This window comes from Eubalaena glacialis, chromosome 8 (genome assembly GCF_028564815.1).
Source record: "Eubalaena glacialis isolate mEubGla1 chromosome 8, mEubGla1.1.hap2.+ XY, whole genome shotgun sequence".
NCBI lineage: Eukaryota > Metazoa > Chordata > Mammalia > Artiodactyla > Balaenidae > Eubalaena > Eubalaena glacialis.
Genome location: NC_083723.1, coordinates 106,761,064 through 106,782,712, shown reverse-complemented (window position 1 = coordinate 106,782,712; position 21,649 = coordinate 106,761,064). Strand labels below are relative to the sequence as shown.

General features: G+C 40.8%; 2 protein-coding genes across 2 annotated transcripts in view; both read left to right on the top strand.

Moving 5' to 3' along the window:
* The first annotated feature begins 331 nt into the window (after window positions 1–331).
* TSGA13 (testis specific 13) lies at window positions 332–14,386 on the top strand. Its single transcript, XM_061198259.1, has 7 exons — window positions 332–354; window positions 2,744–2,822; window positions 4,697–4,768; window positions 5,654–5,860; window positions 10,419–10,558; window positions 11,118–11,245; window positions 14,163–14,386. The coding sequence occupies exons 1-7, from the start codon at window positions 332–334 to the stop codon at window positions 14,384–14,386; spliced, it is 873 nt and encodes a 290-aa protein (XP_061054242.1).
* A 302-nt stretch (window positions 14,387–14,688) lies between these two features.
* Window positions 14,689–21,649, top strand: part of COPG2 (COPI coat complex subunit gamma 2) — a 138,605-nt gene continuing 131,644 nt past the window's right edge. Inside the window, exons 1-4 of the mRNA XM_061198724.1 lie at window positions 14,689–14,790; window positions 15,957–16,009; window positions 16,570–16,650; window positions 20,038–20,109. Coding sequence (XP_061054707.1) covers window positions 14,754–14,790; window positions 15,957–16,009; window positions 16,570–16,650; window positions 20,038–20,109 — 243 coding nt within the window. The 5' untranslated portion in view covers window positions 14,689–14,753. The remainder of the gene's footprint in view (window positions 14,791–15,956; window positions 16,010–16,569; window positions 16,651–20,037; window positions 20,110–21,649) is intronic.

The following is a 21,649-nucleotide window of genomic DNA, read 5'->3' as shown; positions in this document are numbered from 1 at the left end:
GACTTACCTAATACGTTAGCATGTATTTGTCACTATTGTTTCACATTTAACAATCACTTTCTCTTCCCTCCCCACATTTACCAACTAAACTTAAGTTCTTGAGGGCAAGGATCATCATGTCTTGTGCATTTTCTGCCTTCACAACAGCATCAATAAGTCTCCTCTTGTTTCCCACACAGGATCAAGAACGGGGCTGAGCACACAGAATGTGCTAAGAAAAGAATGTTTGGATTGAACTGAACCCCTGCAGAACGTGGACTATTTAGAGGCACTGAGTTTGGCCTCTGGGTGAATATTTGCCTTGGGTTGGCCCACTTAGCACTGAACAGTAATGGGCCAAAGGAGACAGGCCAAGTGTGTAGTCTTGTTTGCCCAACTAAGTTATGAATACCTTCTTATACAGACTCATTTTGTAGTCCATATCACTTTGAACAGTACTAGTCACAGAGTAGACACTCATTAAAAACATTTTAATTGACTTACTGTCCTTGGATCAAAAATTAGATCTTGATCTGTGCTTCATACAGCAACTAGAGTAGCTTTACCAAAAGAAAAGTGCCGGGCTGTCAAAGATGGACACTGCTGGGCTGAAGAAGCATTTTTCATGCAGTTCTATACCTTAAATTGGCCTTGAACAAGAGTATCTGGAATCCTGGGCTGCCTCTTAGATACCAAAGAATCATTTTGAAAAGTGCTACAATAAAGCTTATAATATAGTGTTGATTATTAGATAACTTAAAGTAATAGGACACATCAAAAGGGCACCAACTCTACGATGTTAAGTGGGGATGAATTTATTTTGGTCTACCCACAATGTGTCACTCTCTCTCCTGGGGACTATTTTTAAGACCTCTGGCCTGAGTTAATGATGCAGCTGGTGGCCAGCAATAGATGGAAGTGAGCCATCCTTGGATGGGATTTGATCCTGGATTTGGGATTATTTGTACCATGCTATAGCTCATTGACCTATCAACTACATAGCTTGGCTATTTCTACTTTTCTTATTTTGGTCTTTACTCTGCCACCCTCATTTTTAAAGGAGAGAGGTTTAGTTGAGGTAGTTCCAGGATCCTACTTAATTTAAGCTAGTTTAACCTCCAAAGAGAAAGCAAGCTATTTATTTTAAGTAACCCAATCTTACTGATGAGCATCTTTCACTATGTTAGGGCAGTAAATGGGTTTAGTAAGAATTGGTCAAGGAATCCAAAATACTTTGTTACTAAATATTGCAACTTTTGCCCTTTTTCCCCAAAGGGAACTGGTATCTGGTGGAGAGGGAGATGGGAAAGTAAATGAAAGTTTAGATTATGAGAATATTTGCCACTGATGATTGTTTTTATTACCTTAATTCTAGGTAGGGAAACTTAGATGTGGTTAGGTACATGAGGGAACCAGTAATCCAAGCATGGTCATTAAGAACTGGAAATTTAGTTGTGAAGTTCCACTAACTGTATCCCTTCTCATGGAATCATTGGCTAATTATTGGCAAGGGCAGAGCTGTTTCCATGTGGAGAAGAGTATGCAGGTAGACATTCAAAACAGTAGGTGGTCTTTAAGGGTATTATGATTGTCCAGTTGCCCAAAAGAATTTGCTTAAGCAGTCTACTAGACCAGTTCCTTGAGTGGTCTAAAACCCCTATTTTTTTTTTTAAATTGATGTATAGTTGATGTACAATATTATATAAGTTGCAGGTGTACAACATGGTGATTCACAATTTTTAAATGTTATATTCCATTTAAAGTTATTATAGAATATTGGCTATATTCCCTGTGTTGTACAATATATCCTTGTAGCTTATTTATCTTATACATAGTAGTTCGTACCTCTTAATCCCCTACTCCTATCTTGCCCCTCCCCCCTTCCCACTCCCCACTGGTGACCACTATTTTTTGTTCACTATATCTGTGAGTCTGTTTCTTTTTTGTTATATTCCCTAGTTTGTTTTATTTTTTAGATTCCACATATAAGTGATATCATATAATATTTGTCTTTCTCTGCCTGACTTACTTCACTTAGCATAATACTCTCCAAGACCATACATGTTGTCGCAAATGGCAAAATTTGATTCTTTTTATGGCTGAGTAGTATTCCATTGTACATACATACCACATCTTCTTTATCCATTCGTCTGTTGATGGACCCTTAGGTTGCTTCCATATCTTGGCAATTGTAAATAATGCTGCTATGAATATTAGGGTACATGTATCTTTTTGAATTAGTATCTTCAGGTTTTTTTGGGATATATACCCAGGAGTGGAATTGCTGGGTCTCATGGTAGTTCCATTTTTAGTTTTTTTTTAGGAACCTCCATACTTTTTCCATAGTGGCTGCACCAATTTACATCCCCACAGTGTATGAGGGCTCCCTTTTTTCCACATCCTCTGCAATAATTGTTATTTGTGTTCTTTTTGATAATAGCCATTCTGACAGGTGTGAGGTGATAGCTTATTGTGGTTTTAATTTGCATTTCTTAAAACCCCTATTTTAGAAGAAATCAACCTATCAGTTGTCACCATGTCTTCAAGAGGTCCCACTTGATTAACTCTTCAAACTGAAGAGTCCAGGATGCGGGCTGAATAATGAGTCCTGTTCTTTACTACCCACACATATGCAATTAGTGATCACCCAAATTGGGCTCTTCTAAGTCATGTCCCCAAACTTCATTGAGGGAGGTTGAGAACATGTAGAAGACCAAGACTCTGAGTAAGAAAAAAATAATTCGATATTCTGCCTCTTTTTCAGGTTTCAGTATGGCAAATCAAAGACTTCAAGAACTAGCCCAGTTAAATTTGAGAAAGAAACAATTGTTGATAGTGATGAGGTAAGAAAGAGCATTAGCAATGTTCACTTATAATCTTTCTTTGGAATTGCTTAGACTACTTTATAAGCTGGGTCTCACAAACTTCCTGTTGAAAAGCAAAAAGGGGTCAAGATTTATATAGAAAGCAACATTAATTTATCTAATTTTATGAAAGAGGAACAGAGACATAGAAAAGGGAAGAGACAGGGACATATCAGCAAAGAATCAGGGCTCAAAACCCAGGGACCAGAAATCTATTTTAGGGCATGAGCAAATGTTAAACCCTGACTTAAACTTGATTTTGTGGTCACTTCTTGCAACAAAACTCCTTTGGATAGCTTGGTTGCTTCCCAAGGTTTATCATATTCAAGTGAATTTTCCAGGTCAACTTTTATTTCATCAGCCAGAGATAGTGCAATTCAACATAAAACTAAAAACATACTCCAATTTGGACATTCTTATGGATTTAGTCAACTACTGGAGACTAATTTGGAAACAAGATGCAATACCTTAGAAAAATTTGGGAGTAAAAACATTTTTCCCAGAGACTTTCCCCAAAAAATTAATTAAAAAAAAAACAACTATAAAGGAAAAGTCTTCACATCTTCTCCCAAATAAATTTTTCCAAGACGTCTGTGATTCTAAATATATATGTCATATCTGTGAAGCAGGTTTTTCAAATGTATTTTTGTTTTGAACAAAGGGACTTCAGTTTTACAAAAGGTAACAGAAATTAAATCATTGCATCTTTGGATTTGTCCCCTATTTCATCCCACCATTCCTAAAAGAATGTATGGCATATCTCTGCTAGTCCTCCTCCAAGCCCTGGAAATTGCCAACTCCTGGCATTTTCCTCCCCTCATCACACAGTTCTGTCCCACGCTTACTATCTCCCTCTTCTCCATTCACCTTCTTGCTGTATTCACCTGTTCAGTGTGAGTTCCCTTTCTTCTGAATCCCAGCTTACTATATCACCTCCTTGGGGGCATGGCAATCTTTAGAAATGCTCATCCACATACAGGACTGTGCTCTTTATCTGATTCCTGATTAGGCCAAGCCCGAAGGAGGTAACTCAGAGCTTTTATCTCCTTGTGTTCTTGTCCCTTTGATTTATCCTTAGATAACCTAGGGCTAAGCTAGAGGCCAGGCAACAGCCCAGGGGGTCAGCAGAAGGAGATGGAGGAGGCCCAGCAACTCTACCACCAGACACGGCACTCAAACAATCCACCAATCACCAGCACCACCACCAGCAGAAAAATACAAAGTGGTAGACAGAAGGGTTACCAAAATTCAATTACTTTTTGCCACATTTCTGGAAGAATCATACATCACAGAAATATTCAAAAATGCAGACTGCACCATTGTTTCTCCCTTCCTGTGTGCCGCCCCCAGCCCCGAAAGCAGTTATCCTCCAGGCTTCCTTTCACTGACAACCCTGAAGTTATTGCCCTTCTGTAACCTGCTTTTCTCCTTAAAGGTTGTTTTGTTTTGTTTTTCACCTGATTTTGCATGTTTTGTTTTGTTTTTCACCTGATTTCCCTTCTATAGAGATGGAAAAGGCAGAAGAAAGAGGTGTGAGCTCGAGGGGTGATTTGTCCCGGTCTAAACTTTGATGCTGCCCTTGTCTATTTCACCCCTTCACTTCCTAACAGCTCCTAACATTTCACAAAGCTGGTCCACATTTCCATGTACAAAGCTACCCTGTCAGGATGCCTTAGAACCTAGCTCTCCATGCTATGGCTCTCATTCCAGAAACCCAGGGTGCAGAGCATGGAGTTCTTCTCACTTAATTTAAGTTAGAGACCAGATTTTAGCCAGACTAAGGTGAGGTAAGGCATGGAATATTGTTTAGAATAGGTACAACTTGAAACACTAATTTTGATTATTGTCTCTAGATTTTTGATGCAGTCGGGCAATCAAAATTTGTTCTAGAGAACCTTCACCATTACACAGTCCATCCAAATTTGGTAGGTGATAAAAGCATACCCCCAAGATCTCCAAGAGCAAGTTTCAGCTGCGGTGCCGAGGCCCACTGCAGAGTATCCCAAGTGCCTCCAAGTGCCACCAGCTTCTGTGACTGTGCATCCTCCTAGGACAGGGAAGCAGAGCTGTCTCAGGACACTGTTGGGAATGGTGGTGAGGGAGGAGGGCGGGACTGGGAAGAAGGTGGTCCCTGCAGCTGATTTTTTTTTTTTTTTTTTAATTGAGAAAACATATTTCGAATCAGGAAGTATTCTGTTCTCTCCCTCTCCCATCCTCTGCCTTCCTCCTACTGATGGAAAGGCAAGTTTAGTGGGCATGCCCCTTCCCCCACTACATCTTCAGTGACATGCTGTCTTTTGTGACTGCTTTTCCTTTTTTTAACTTTGTGCTTATTCTGCATATTAATGTGGTTGTGCCTGTGGAGAAACGTTGGTGGGTGGGAAGATGCAGATAAGGGCTGTGTTGGCCCCCTCAGGGCTCTCTGAACTAGGAGATTTGGTTCCTGGGAGTTTCTTCCCTCTGCCTCAGAGTGAATTGTAGAGAAGGCCGTTTAGGTTGAACATAGAAACTTCTGCTTGCCCTATTTTGTTGGGCACAATGTTGGGCACAACTTTTTCACAAGAATTAAGTCATCTCGCTCCTTTTAATGTGGAAACTTTTCCATCTCATTTCCCCAGCCCCTTGGTCTGTTTGCAGGGAAAAGCTCTGAGAGAAGAAAGGGACAGAGAGCTTCAGACATTTTCTATTAAACCCAGCCCCTGTCCAGCTTCTGTCCCTACCCCTTAGAGGCAAAAGATTAGCCAACTGATTTGTTAATCTGCTCTTGATCTAATCCCTTTGTCTCTCTGGAAATCTTTCTGTCTGCTCAGGCCCAGTACTATGAGCCTTTGAAGCCCACTGCACTGCATAAATTCCTGGCTCGAAACAGGAAAATTCAAAGCTTCACATTGAAAGTAACAGAATATGATCAGGATAAGACCTTACTGATTATGACCAACAACCCACTTCCCTGCCCAATCGACCATCAAGGAAAGGACATGACATCAAAATACTTTTCCAGTGAGTTACTGCTCAAGGTAATGGCACCTGGGGAAGTTTCCTGGTACCCTGAGTAAGGATCTTGAAGAATTAGGAGTTAGCTTGAAGAAGGGAGCTAACCTAACATGGAGGATGGTACTCAGGGCCCAACCTCTTCCTTCTTATTCTTTGCCATATGCTTCACCAAATAGAATCTGAGAGCCTGGGAAATACTCAGAATCAGAGTTGTACAAACTTCGGTCATGAAACTTCATTACACAGAGAAAAGAGGGTCTTAATTCAAAATTGTTCCTCCTTGGTCAAAGATATTTAGTTCGTAATTAACAAAGGGTAAACTAGCCACTGGCTTTCTAGTTGAGTATAAAGTAGCAACAGATAAATCAGGAAATGACGAACAAGGAACAGAAACGAATATCAGATTGGGAAAGGGGTAAAGGGTTATGCTCTATACCCACTGCTCTTGGGTGTCAGAAGGGGAGAAAAGAAAATTTACTATCACAGCAGCCAGATGTTTGGGACTTTGTTATACACTAGAGAAGTTCAAATTCAATTCAATAAACAATTGCTGGACATACACTAAGCTAAGAACTAAAATATAAAGATGATTACAGGACAGTTTCTATCTTGAAGGAACTTGGAGTCTAACAGGAGAGACAGATCAATAAATGAGATATAAAAAGTAATTATTATATACCAGGATATATGAATAATAAAAGAATATACAAGGTACACTAATATACAGTAGAGAACAGTATCTTTGTTGGAGGAAAGGAAGTAATCAAGGAGGTTTTACAGAAGAGGTGACCCCTGTCCAAAAAAAAAAAAAAAAAAGGAGAATATTCCAATCAGTGGGAAGGGCAAAGGCATAGAGACATGAGAAAGTGAGGTGCATTTAGGGGGATGTAAGAGAGTAAATGGCAGGAGATAAAAGGTAAAATCAAATTTGCATTTTAGAAGACCTTTTTTGGAAGTTGAGAGAAAGGTGTATTAGTTGTGGAAGAGAAAAAAAATCAGTAAGATTAGTTATATGGTTACTACAGTTGTCAAAGTGAGAGATGCTGAAGAACTAAATAAATCAATAACAGAGGAAATGAAGAAAATCAATTAAGAGATATTTAAGCATATGATCTAAAAAAGATCTCGACAGCCTTAAGAGTGGGCCTAATATAACAAGAAGAAATTAAATAAGTGAAAGTGTAAATTAAAAAAATCTAATTATTACAGAAATTTGATGCTGGGAGTAGAATTATCCAAGACAGACTGTTATAATAAAATGCGGTCAATATGGAATTAGTATTTCCTTAGCTGCTAGATGGATGGCAGTGAGAGATTCCTTTCCAAACGGATGATAAAATGCTAATATCCAATGGTATATGCTGACAAAGGAGTTAATGAATTCATTGCCTATGGTTTCTTGGGTCTCAGAATTTGTGCCATTTGAACATAACCTCAGTGGTTGTTTCTCATGGTAGTGGATAATATACACTGAGAGGAACAAATGTCAAGCCAGGGTTGCCTTGCTCAAGGTAGAGAAGGAAATACAAGACTATCATGTAACCTTGGTGCAAGAAGAGCTTTCTTCCAACAGCTGGCACTTTGTGAGCCTTCCAGGTCACATGTGGGACCTGATCATATTCATGAGTAAATTGTGGTACCAGCCAAATTGTATTAATAGACAGTATTAAGGCTCTGATTGTCAAAGACTGGCAGCATGGTAATTTTACGGGGCTATCTGGAAGAAGTCCAAGAAGATGGAAATGCCCAATATCTAGAATGCCTCTTTAATATTCATGCTGCATCCCTTCCTCTTACTATGCAAATGTGACAATCTTTTGTGAGCCTAAGATTATGCACAAAAGAAGCATTCTTTTGCTACACCCAGACATGTGTATAAGAAGAGTGTGGGTACCAGCAATCAAGTTGAAGAATGGACCAGACATGTCTATCACAGTGATTGTTATACTCACAGCCCCTTCTAAGTGACATGGCCCTACCACAGTTTGTGAAGAATAGGATGCCCCAAAAGGTCCTATTTTGAATAACTAGACTCAATTCTCTATGCCTACCTAGGACCAGAGAAGGCCACCTGATCCGGTGAAGCAAAATTCATAGGCTGGTTAGTGACCTGTGGTGTAGATTGGTACCCCCAAGTCAAACCAAACAAACAAAAACCAAAAACCAAGCCAAAACCAAAACCAACTAACTGATGCCAAAATGTTGGCCTCTGTACCACCAGCACTGAATTAAATCTCGGAGACAGAGTTTTGGGTGAAGTGGAAAAGAATAGCTTTATTGCTTTGCCAGGCAAAGGGAGACACAGTGGGCTCCTGCCCTGAAAAACTATGTTCCAACCTGGGAGGATTTGATGAGGAGTTTTACAGTAATGGTTCAAAGGTTACTGATAAGATTAGGGTGTGTGCAGGGCCTGCACTCCTTTAATCTCGTCTCAGGTGGTCTTGATGAGCTTCTCTGGTCCCTTTAATCTCGTCTCAGGTGGTTTCTTGGCTGCTCCTCCCTTGATTAGCGACTGTTCGAATCTTCCCTTTGGAACTCAAGGAAGGTCATGGAGGCTGGAGGCTGGAGTCCATTCCCTATGAACAAGAAACGGGGGACAGAAAGGCTTCTGTGCCCAGGAGCCCCACAGGGTCCTGCTTGGTTTTGTAACTTATCAACAACCAAAATCCCTGAGCTAATCATATTCTTGCTTCCAGGCATCTGAATTGGGAAAGGAAAAGATTGAGGCTGTGGGAATAAAACCTGAAAGGGCATGCAGAGGAAGGCCATAAAAAAGTCAAACCATGAGGAAGAAGGTAGGGGCAGCTTGAAGTAGAAATGAATAAGCAGAAGCTGTGGGTAGAAAAAAAGATATGCAGGGTAAAGGTAAGGAATGAACACTAGAGACAGAAGGAAGCAGACAGGGAGAAAGTAGGAAGTGTGTTAATGACATGATGCTAAATGATATGAGACAAGATAGACAAGCTCATGCAGTAGTGGTCCTAGATAGTGCTGCCTTGGATTCCAGATAAGTTTTTTATTTTTGTTTTTCTGCTCTAAGGTCTAGCTCTGCTAAGGTTTCTGCTCTTTTGTGGCCAGATTATTATTAGCTGTGTCTTAGGTCCTAGGCACACATGCTGCTACCGTAAAACCCCTATTAATTGAGGTAACTTAAATGAATTCCTGTTCCTCAAAACTGGAAGACTTTAAAAAAAAAAACTGGAAGACTTTAAAGAGAATGAGTACAGAATTGAAAAGACTTGGTTCAGCAGTAAGCATTTTTAAAAAAGAGGTTTGAAAATTCTGAGCAAAAACGTTCAGTATGGGTCAATTAATTAGTTTGGTTATTCATTCATTAATTGTCATTCTTTTATTCATTCGACAAATATTTATTGAGCACTTACTATGTACCAGGCAACGTTATGGGGTAGTAAGGATCTATCAGTGACTAAGTCAAAGTTTAATTCCAGTGAGGTAGAAGACCATAAGCAAGCCAACAATCGCACGGATAATGTATAATGTGATAAGTGCCCAAAAAGCAGGATAAGGGAATGGAGAGTGATGGGTGTGAGCGGTGATTTTAGATAGTGTAGTTAGGGAAGGCTCTCAGAAGCAGCAATGACATTTGAATAGAGACTTTAATAGGATGTGTCCTGCAATTGCTACACCTAGCATATTGTTTTCATTTCAGATTGCCACACATATAAATATAATTATAATTATAAACATAATGTGTAAATGTAAGTTGTAACTTTCTCAAATGAGTTAAAATGAGAGAAATCAGGAGAACAGTGAACCCAAAGCCATGTCATATGAAAAAAAAAAGTTCAAAATGTTGGCAATGTTGAGCCTGGAAGAGAGAGGGCGCTCAGGAGGAACGTGATAGATTTCTTCAAATTCTTTAAGGATTCTGTGGAAGAGACACTAGATTTATTCCATTTGGACTGTAGGGTAGAAGTTACAGGGGATAGCAATCAGCTGATCAAAGATTAAGTAGGCTGGGTTTTTAGATATAGGAAGATTGACCACTTGATAGTGTTACTATGGAGGGAATAAGAGTGTCAGATGAATGGTTAGACTTGATGGCCTTTAAGATCCTTTCTGAAAGTCTTTGATTCTATGACTTTAATAATGACGAAATTATTACCTCACAAAACATCCCATTCTGTGGCCTTTTCACTGCAGACAGAGAATGGGATGTGAATGAGACAGCCATCTCCAAGAAAGGTGGGTAGAATCCCCTGCATCTATTTCCCAACTTATTACCAAATGTTTGGTTTCGTAAGCAATTCACTAATTGAATCCTTCTCAAAACCTGGGAAATTTTTCTGCCATTTACTACAAAGGGCTAGTGGGCAAGCTTAATTGATTACTTAGGAAACTGACCTAACTTTGGACAAATCATCTGGCTGTGAAATGAACAGGTATTAGCCCACTCAGGGAACTGTTTTCTCTTCTTTGGGTTTCTGCATCCCTACTTCCCTCTTCGGCAGGTTTTGCTGCATGATTTTAGGGGAACTGGAGCTTAGTCCAGGAGCTTAGGTCAGTAAGTCCAGGGGACTTAGCTAACTCCCTCACTTACTCTTCTTCCCTTTGCTGCAGGAAAGTCATCAGCACAAGCCCACTGAGAACTTCTTCCAACCCCTGATGTCTCAGAAAAAAAAGTTAAGATCTGGGCTGAAACCAATCTTCCCTGTGACACTGTTGGAGGACCCTAAATCCAAGAGAGAACAATGGTTTAGGTGAAGTCCTGGCTCTTTCTTACCTTTTCCTTATTCGTGTCACTATCTCTTTTCAATATGATTTAACAAACACTTTTCGGTTGTACAGAATGCGGACAACTGTATAATAATAGGACAGCTTCCCTACATGATCCCCAACCTTAGCAACAGAGAAACAGTAATGCAAAACTAAGGTTTTTCACAAGAATGATTTTCAAGAGTGAAGAGAAGTATTCAAAGGTCTATGCTTTGAGGAAGCAACAACAAAAAATTTCCCTCAGTGCCTGTTAAGGGTTGTGATATAGGAACAATTTACTATGTATGAGATTTGATTTGAAACTGGTTATAGGAGCAGCTTATATCTTGTTTGGAGAGGAGAGAGGAGATTCTGGAGTTCCTTTATAGGTTTACAATGCTAGGTTCTAGAAGCATCCCTTCCACTGCACAATACTCCCACTCTGTACCAATGAACACCTTCAAATCCTACTGTCCTTTCTTCTCCCCCAGAATCTGAGAATGCAGTGAGTGGTTCCATTAATCCCTCACTCTAGGATCTACTAAATGAACTTTCTTTGTTAAGGTTTTCCACAGACAAGGATTTCAAGAGTGAAGGGAAGTATTCAAAGGTCTGTGCTTTGAGAAAACAGAAAAAAATGTACCCTCAGCTCAACTTTGCTCCAGTCTGTAAAAGAGATCTGAGGAGTGACGGTAAGGTCGTCTCTATCAAAACAATGGTTTATGGGATGGAGATGTGGGCGAGAGGGACAAACTATGGGGATGAGAGATAAGGGCAAATCTCTCTTGGAGGTTCTGGAGGCTAGTTTTCCTTCTAGCATGGAAGCCAAGAACTGATAGAGGCCCAAGTGGTGCTAGGCTTTCCACCCTGTTTAAATCCTCACATTTCAAGAAAGCTCTAGCATAGTGTTTTCCAAACTACATCACCTACCACTTTACTAGTTTTGGTCAATGTGTTATTTGCCCTGTTATTTACTTAATGTTTTTCTTTCAAATTATTTTTTTTGTCCTTATTAATACTATATCATTGACATCATGGGTTTGATATACTAATCACATGGGGTTTTTTTCTCTTATACATTTCTCTCAAACATTTAATCAAATTCATAATAATTACATTTTAAAAATTAATTTATTTTGGCTGTGTAGTGTCTTCGTTCCTGAGTGCGGGCTTTCACTAGTTGCGGCGAGCGGGGGCTACTCTTCCTTGCGGTGTGAGGGCTTCTCCTTGCAGTGGCTTCTCTTGTCGCGGAGCACGGGCTCTAGGCGCGCGAGCTTCAGTAGTTGTGGCTTGCAGGCTCTAGAGCACAGGCTCAGTAGTTGTGGCGCACGGGCTTAGTTGCTCCGCGGCATGTGGGATCTTCCTAGACCAGGGATCGAACCCATGTCCCCTGATTTGGCAGGCGGATTCTCAACCATTGCGCCACCAGGGAAGTCCCATAATAATTAAAATTTAAAATGTTTATCTATGTATCACCTAAAACTACCCAGTGGTATGCATATCACACTTCGAGGAAAACTGTTCTAGAAGGGCCAAAGGATAAGCTATGAGTCTCAGAGGTCCATGAGTCTCTTTGGGGTTGAGGCAGGACATGGCGTGGAAGAGGTTTGGGGTAAGGTTGTAAGGAAGGGGTACAACAAAAATGCTCCTCACAAATTGTCATTCATTTAGCAACATTTATGGGGCACTTACTAGTGTTGTATATTTATCAAGCACCAATAATAATAGCACTTTCCATATGTAAGAGAGATGGATGGGCCAGGTCATGAAGGGCTTTGTATATTTGTATACATAAGGGCTTAGGTTTTATCCAGCAGGCAGTTGGGACCCACTGAAAAATTTCAGAGCACTGAACACACATTTGTGTATTAGAAGTATAATCGGTGGGTCCCCAGACTTCACCAGCCTATGGCTCCAAGATAAGGTTCATTTCTCCTACGGGACTGCTCTCCTCGAGCAGTTTCTGGAACTCCCTAAGGTATGCTTCCCTGTTCTACAAGGCCATCCTAGTGATTGCCAGCCATCCTCAGCTCAAACAGTCACAGTTCCAGAGGTATGAGGTCATATTGTACCATCCCTTACCTGGCTTCTTCAAGTGTTTCTGCTCCTTCTGTACCTATCTGCCACCCCACCTGACATCCCTCCTGCCTCTCTGAACTCCCCATATACAGCTAAAACCAAGCTGTGATATTAAATAACACTTCATAGATGTGAAGAAAAATTAAAGGATGGCAGAGAGTCATTTATCTTGCTTTAAAAGGGGACACTCTTAGGCTCAGCCTCAACTCCCCCTCAGTCCCTTCATACTTCCCAACAGGCCCCCAGCACATTATCCATTCTTGGGAGTCTCTTGGCTTACCAGCCCTGTCTCTGCCTAGGCTCCCAATACCCTTGGCCCAAGGAAGGGGAAAAGGTAGCTCCTTCCCCTAAGCCTGTTTATTTTCAGCCCCCAGAAAAAATAAGTAGGAACATCTATTTTCTTCAAGGGAGACTCCACATGGAAAGCAAGCTTTGAGCTTTATAAGCCAGATAAGGCAAACATAATAGTACACTTAGTACACATAATAGTACATTTAGTACATTTAGTCAGAGTTAAATCTTAAATGATACCATATGCAGGATATCAGCAGTTCAGCTTAAATCTATATTGGAAGGAGGAATTTCTCCAGTCTAGAATCTAACCTGGATTAGAATTTCTCTGATTTTTCAAGGGCATGATTCTGTTAAGGTATCCCAGTTTACATTTCTAAACAGAACACTTAACATCTCAGTCTGCAGCATTTATTAGAATTATGGTGACTTTACAGTTTCCCTCAAGAAAAATGAGTGGATATTTATATGTATCTAAAGGGCCCATTATTGTGCTTTTCCTAAACAATCTACTGTGAAGTTGAAACAGTGTCTCTACTTCAAGTAAAAGAGAACCTAGCAACTCCTCCTTCCATCAATAATTTTCCATGTTTACCAGGCATCCAAATAAAGAAAGATTACATAGAGAATTGCTTGGATGGGGGCCATGAAGGCTGGTTAGGAGGCTGTCCAAGAAACAAACAGATAGGACCTGAATTAAGGTGACAGCAGTAGGAATAAGAAAACAAATTTAAGGGATATTTACAAAGCATAATGCTTCAAAATGGGGGGGGGGGAGGGAGGGATGGGAGCAAGAAGAGCCCACAACGGAGGCGTCCAAGAAGGGCAGAAGTTGAAAGAGAACCTGGAAAAAGTGATGACAGTGAAGCCAAAGGTAGAAACAGTTTCTTAGTTACACTCTCAGACAGGAGAACTGAAAAGGCTAAGAGGAATATGAATATACAAGTGAAAGTACCTTCACTTAGTTAAGCGTTATGTAAGCGTCAAAATGGCCACAGATGGAATCGTTTGAAAGGGGTGGGATTAAATAGGGAAGACCCTAAGCTGGTGGGTGTTGATGAAGGGAAGAATTATAAAGAAGGTTGGAATGGTAGTCCGTGGTCCAAAACCTATCCTCTTGCTCAGAGTAAAGACCAGCTTTCTCGGCCCTCCGAGCGGGTCTCTTTTTACGTCTCACATTAAGTGTCCTAAACCCTCTGGAAATCCACATTCACGAAGGTGCCCTATGCTTTGTTGCAGTCTCCAAGAAGTCAGGGAGCGACTTGCCAACTTCCCAGATAATTTGGGAACCATTAACCCTTTCATCACTCCTGGAAGAGAAGCCCACCAGAACCGCGCCAGGAGAGAGCGCGTTCCGCAACGGAAGGGCCCAGCAGTGGATTATAAAAAACGATGAAAGCAAACCCTACATGCCCCTCGCCTCATCTCCAGAGACTGAGGGGCCTGGAGAAGTCGCCATTTAGGGCGTGCCAACCAAATAAAATCTCATTCTGCCCTCTCCGGGCGTGGGCTGCCGCGTCGCTTGCAGGGTGGGCCGTGGTGAGCCCCCTGCTGCGACCTGTCACTTTAGGGGCGGGGACGCGGCCCCGGGGAGCCCACCCTTGGCCCCGCCTCCGCCCGGCTTGGGGAGGAGGAGAGGGAGTGGCCACGTCCCCTGGGGTTGAGAGCGGCCGGCGACTGCCGGGGAGGGCGGGCCTTCTCTCCGAGTGACGGGACCGCGGCCCAACCGGCGCCAGAGCACGGGGCCGGCCTTCCTGCAGCTTCTTCCGCTTGCTGGCTGCGGCGCCTGGGACGGTGGCGGTGGGTCTGGGCGCTGGGAAGTCGTCCAAGATGATTAAAAAATTCGACAAGAAGGACGAGGAGTCTGGTACGCGCGGGGCGTCTGACGCCCACCCTCAGCCGCGGGGTCCCCTTCCCCTGCCCGCCGCCACCTGCTCTCGGGAACTGCGGACCTGCGGGCGTGGGCGCCGCTGTGCCGGAGGGCCGGAGTTGGAGCCCAGCCCCTCCTCCGACCCACTCCGCTCCAGCCGGGGGCCTGCCCCTAGCCCCTCCCCCGGGCGCCGGAGCCTCCCCTCAGGTCGCGCGCGAGCGCCCGGGCGCTCGCACGCAGCCTCGGGCTGCTCGGCGGCCCCGCCCCCAGCCCCCTCCGGCGCAGCTCCGCGGAGCCACCTGCTCCAGTTCGCCGGCGGTGGGCTGCCCACCAGAGTCCGGCCTATGCCAGGTGGCGGAGGTAGTGAGTGTGCGCTTGCGAGAGGCGGGGTGCGGTGGGGTGCTGGTAGTGCAAGGCCCACGGTGGGTCCGGGATTGACGGGACTGAGTGTGTTTGTGAACTTTGTGGTGTCTCTACCTTGCAATCTCCCTGGGGACCTCTGCTTTGTCCGCTTCCGTGCGGGCAAGCCTGCTCCGTGGTACCTAGCTCGTTTAATACTCAAGCATCCAAAAGTGAGTTGCATCTTGATATCCGTCTTTGGTCCAGAGTAAATGAGGAAGATGCCAAGTCACCTCAAAAAACAAAAACAAAGAAACAAACAAAACCCCCCAAAACCCTCAGTGATTGATAGCTGCTCTCACAAAGTGTGGTCGAGGGTTGGGTTAGTAAACCTCTATGGCCCCTTCCAGCTTGACGTGTATCTAATTCTCTGGTAAACTCCTCACAGTAAATGTTAGAAACACATAAAATAGTGCTTTCCTTTAGGGAAATCCAAAGGACCACAGTCTCATTAATTTTAGTTGTATGGACATGACAGATATTTCTAACATTCATATAAAAAGAAGGCAGGGAAAGAATACACTCATTTCAGGCAGGGTTTCTGCAAAAGAGAAGTACAGGATCTTACAGGATAGCAGACAGAGCTAGTGTCAGAATCAGAAGGATTTTAATCAGTTTGTATGCATATTAGTAATGATTATCACTGTGAAATCCAAGTGGTCACCTCACTTGGGTGAGATTTCCCAAGCATTCAATACCCTTCTGTAGAAAGTAAGTTTGTGTAGGACAACTATTAAAGACATTTTTTTCCCCCCATAACATAGGTAGTGGCTCCAATCCTTTTCGGCATCTGGAGAAGAGTGCTGTCTTACAGGAGGTATGGCTTGGAAGTATAGTGTGTTTTTTTCTTTTCTATTCCATTTTAGAATGGGGGACAGAGAGCCCCGGAATGCTCTGATCCAAAATAAGAATTAAGGAATGTAGCTGAGTTCAGAGAATATATACTTGAGGGAAAAAGAAGAGGGGTTACTTGTCATAGGAGAGTCTGGAGCTTATAGAAATGCAAGAATATGTAGACTCTGTCACATGTTGAGAATTTTAAATAAAACACCAAAGGAGGTGTTCAGTGCAGGGTTATTGAAGGAAGTTATAGATATTAAGCCTATTGTATTCAAATGATGTAGATAAATATTGTGATTCTTACTTAATAGATAAAGCCCACAAGTTGAAGTAGCAGACCTAAGGGAGTGAGTATAGAATGGAAAACCTAGGCCACATCTAATAATTTATTATATACCATAATAAGTTGAAAACTGTAAGCAACATTATTTGGATACTGTGATTAAAATGTATAATAGTCTTTATTTAAGTTGATTTTCTGTAATCTGTGATAGCAAAGATAGAAAATATATATAGCAGTGTTTTTTGTTTCCACAGGCTCGTATATTCAATGAAACGCCCATCAATCCAAGAAGATGTTTGCATATTCTTACAAAGATTCTTTACTTATTGAACCAGGTAAATTATTTTGATTTTCCTCAGATTTGTGTCCTGGAATAGAAATATATAACATGCAGTGAAGTACTTTCTGGCAAGTGTAATTATTTATTTTTTAAAAATTCACTTAATTTTAAAATTTACAGTGTTCGATTAACATAATAATATGTAAAATTTCTTGAGGATGAGGAGTATGACAGACACTACTTTTTTATTCATGAGGTACCAAATCAACTAAGCGCATAGTAGGATCTCAACGTTGATTTGAATTTAACAAGTATTAGTTAATATTAAAACATGTTGTTTAGATATGTTCAGAAAATAAAAATATATTGCAAAATCTTAGACAAATTCCAGATAGGTATTTTATCCTTTTGGAGGGAGTATATTATATTAATATTTTAAAGCTTTGATTTTAACATTCAAATTTTATACAGGCATACCTCATTTTATTATACTTTATTGCATTTTTTTTACAAATTGAAGGTTTGTGGCAACCCTGCATTGTTAGATGATGGTTAGCATTTTTTTAGCAGTAAAGTATTTTTAAATTAAGGTATGTACATTGTTTTTTTTCGACGTAATGCTATTGCACAGAATAGACTACAGTATAGTGTAAACATAACTTTTATATGCACTGGGAAACCAAAAAATTCCTGTGACGTGCTTTATTGCAGTAGTCACTTTATTGCTGTGGTCTGGAACTGAACCCACAGTATCTGCAAGGTATGCCAGTATTTATTTTCCCTACTCCACCACTAGCAGTATGATTCTGCGCTTAACTGTTTTGTGCCTTAATGTCTTTTTCTGTAAATGGGGATTACGATAATACCTGTTTTATAAAGTTATAATGATTAAATGATACAATAAATGTGAAGCACTGAGAATAGTCCTGGATACATAGTAAACATTCAGGAATAGTTTTCATTCGGTCATTTAGCATATATATTTATTACATACCTGCTGCGTTCTATGCACTGTTTTAGGCACTGGGGACGTAGCAGACAAAACCAACAAAAATATTTGCACTCATGAAACATAGATCCCACTTGCGCTTTTTTTTTTTTCTTTTTAAATTAATTAATTTATTCTTGTCTGCATTGGGTCTTCGTTGCAGTGCACAGGCTTTCTCTAGTTGCAGCGAGCGAGGGCTACTCTTCGTTGTGGTGTGCGGGCTTCTCATTGTCGTGGCTTCTCTTGTTGAGGAACACAGGCTCCAGGCGCGCAGGCTTCAGTAGTTGTGGTGTACTGGCTCAGTAGTTGTGGCGCGCGGGCTCTAGAGTGCAGGCTCAGTAGTTGTGGCGCTTAGTTGCTCCGCGGCATGTGGGATCTTCCCGGACCAGGGATCGAACCCGTGTCCCCTCTATTGGCAGGCGGGTTCTTAACCACTGCACCACCAGGGAAGTCCCCCACTTGCTGTTATCGTTACTTATTTAATTTTTTTTTCTTGTGTGTGGTTTTATTTATTTATTTTTTTGTTTGTTTCTTGTGTGTTTTTTTGGTTTTTTTGCTTCAGACTAAAAAATCTCATGATTTTTAGTCTAGGGCTTTAGAAAATGTGAGTCTGTTTCTTAGATTCACACACACACACACACACACACACACACACACACACACCCTCACACCCTACCTCAGGTGGTTTACATATGGTGCTAAGAAGACTGTGGTTTCCAATTTGAATTCCATGAGAATATTTTTACTTTACTATGTTTCATGACTGAAGACCTCATCCAGAGACATGAAGTTTTGTAGCTTGCAAATGGAGGCAGAGCAACAAGAACATGCTTTTAAATAAAATATATCTATTCACAAACATATATCCTTGTGTGGTATTATATTAGAAACATTTAATGCAAAGTCAGTTTGATTTAACTTTTCATAGCATGCCTTGTGTCCAAGTTGGGGAACTCCAGTCTGTAAACAGAATTTTGAGTAGTTAAAGTTGGTTCATAGTAGCATATATTTTTATATTGACCGATACTGCTTTGATGGGCAACTCATGTTGAAACATATAATTATCTTGATAAGGAAGTTACCCACACAGTCTGTTAAACACAGTCAACTAGGTGAACAGATTTGGGAACTTTAGCTTTATCTTTTGCCTAGTTCTTGGTAGTGCTTTATGGAAAAATACTTCTAAGTTTCTACTAGAGTTGACATATCCGTATATTCTCTGAGTTTCAAGTCAAAAAGCAGGGACTTAGGATTTACTGTACTAGTATGACTGACAAGTAGATGGATGTCTGTATATTCTCTAAATATGAAAGAAAGTAAGGGAAATCTCTTGCTGATGAGCAAGCTGGGTACTCTGACTTAAGTAATTGTAAACTCTTATACTTTGTCTTTCATCCTAAACTTTCAGGGTTTTTCATCAAAATTTGTTTATTCTTATACCTATGACAAATAGATTGACTAGTTATATTTTTTATGAGAGCTGAAGCCCGGAAAAGTGATTGAGCCTAACATATTATATAGGATTGCTTTTAATGAAGAAGTTAAATATTGAAATGGTAATGTTTCAGGTGGTCTGTGGTCTGCAGTGTTTTGACTATTAATAAAATATTGGGTTGGCCAAAAAGTTTGTTTGGGTTTTTCTGTTACATCTTACAGAAAAACCCAAACGAACTTTTTGGCCAACCCAATAGGTTATCTAACACCTCGCTACTCAAAAATACGTGGTTCCCAGATCAGCAGCATTCACATCACTGGGAGCCAATTAGAAATGGAAAATTTTAGGGTTCACACCAGAGCCACTGAATCAGAATCTGCATTTTGGGAAGATCCTCCGATGATTTATTAAGCACGTTGAAGTTCTGATCCAAAGCATGTTTTTAGGGGCTTGAGCCAGTGTCTTGAGATGTATTAGCAGCCCTATAAGCCTTACTTTTATATAACTAATCTGATTCCTGCCCTTTTGGTTGGTCCCTTTTTGCCATGTTTTCTGGGATTCCTAATAGATAGTTCTTTACAGTTTAATATTTATTATGCTCCTATGATATGTCAGGCATTGGATTATAGAAATGTAGAAGGTATGATCTCTGCTCTTAGGCAGTGTAACAATAACATCCTGTTCTGATTAGGAAGTCAACTTACTATCATTTTCTATCTCCTTGTAAATCACAATTCTTCAGGGAATTTAAAATAGTTCCTGCTAAAAAGTTAGATACCACTGTTCTAGAACTTTCATAAAAGCATGGTGTATGATAATGAATTGTTTTAAATAAAGAATGGATAAATGGCTATGTAGGTTTATAAATTAAAAGCCAGAAAAATAGCAAAGAGGTACAATGTTTATACAGAGAGTTTTTCCTGAGTTCTAAAAGATCTTTGCAGAAATAAATGGAAAATCCTTAATTTTTTTTGAGTTTAAGAAATTGTTTTAATTTAAACTTAATTTAAATTACTTAGGGTGAACACTTTGGAACTACGGAAGCCACAGAAGCCTTCTTTGCAATGACTCGATTGTTTCAATCTAATGATGTAAGTCTTTTTTTTTTTTTTTTTAAATTCTTTTAGGCTATAAAAAGCTCCTTTTATCTGTTTTCCTTGGGGGAACTTAGAGTGCTCCAAATTAGGGAAAGTTGCTTGAAATGTTTAAAATTACTTAAAAATTTTCTCTTCATAAAATTTATAAATGTTCATTAAAGGACATATGAAAATGAAAGAATGAAAGTATATAGTTTAAAGCTGTTCACTCACAGATCTACCATGCGGTCATAAAAACTGCTAATATCCAGCTTCTGGCGTGACACTGCGAAGGTGGACTGGTATAGAAGTCAGAGGACATAGCTATCACATCTCTAAGTTCTTAGTCAAGTTTCTGGTGGGCCTGGGGTTGCTGTTGGCAGATGAGAAGAAGAGCTGGATGCAGAGTGGGGAAGAGGACATGGAGTAGGGAAAAAGAAGAGTGAGGACAAACTAAAGCTGCCAGCACCCCTGCATCTGTCTCTCATTACCTTCGACCACCCTGACTTTCAAGCATAATGTCTGCTTCACTTCTGTCTTCCAAATGTGGCACATACTTCCTTTTTGCCCAGCTCTGACTCAGAACCATCAGAGAAGGGGATTGTGGGATCTGTATTTCCCAGCTTTCTGTTAACATAAATTGGCCAAATTGTGCAGTTCTTTTGGTATGTATTGCATATCATCACAGGCCACATTTTGTGCCTGACCCTGAGGACTCTATAGGATTTGAGTCTGGTTATGTGTCTAGATAGTGAGCAGTTTGGGGATTAGGTCCTCAGGAATATCGGCGTCCCATGTAAGGCAACTATCTCAGGGAAAGTCAGTGCACATTCTTCAGGCAAATGGAGCCTAATTTCCTCAGACAGGGTATGAAGGACTGCTTCTACTTGCCCAGGAGGCTTGGAGGAATTTAGAGGTTCAAGGTACTTCGCTTCATCAGAATCTGCCCATATGTCCCCATTCCAATTTTCAGGGCCCCACTCCTTGCCAATCATGGTCCTAACTTTAACATAAAATGGCTCACAAGGGGGTAAATTGAAGTTGCATTGTAATTCAGTCACCTGCAGGATATACTTTTCAGAAATCTCAGCCCTGTGTCCACATGGCATGAGGCTTTCTATTAAGGCATTATGGACATTTTCTAGTCCCTGACGTAGACCTTAAGCTGTGAATTCAAAACTCCGAGCTTAGCATTTTCTTTTACCTAGTTTGCCAGTGTACTTAGAAGGAACTAGCCCATTATACAACTCATTTTTACAAAAATGTTCTATGGCAGCAACTAGTTGATTACCCAAACCTTTGTCTTCTATAGTCCTTGATTATACTTGTCTGCAGGTGATGATTTAAGTATTTTGCCACGGCATGCCGTGGATGACTAGTGTCCCCTTTACCACTGGAGACAGGGTCATTAATTCCTTTTATCAAATCAGAAAAGCAATTTCAGATTCCTATCCTTAACGCCCTATTTCCCTTTAATCACTTCCTGTACCAAAATTTGGGGTTCAATCAGGGAAGCAGAATTACTGTGTTTATTTTTTTATTTTTTAAATTTATT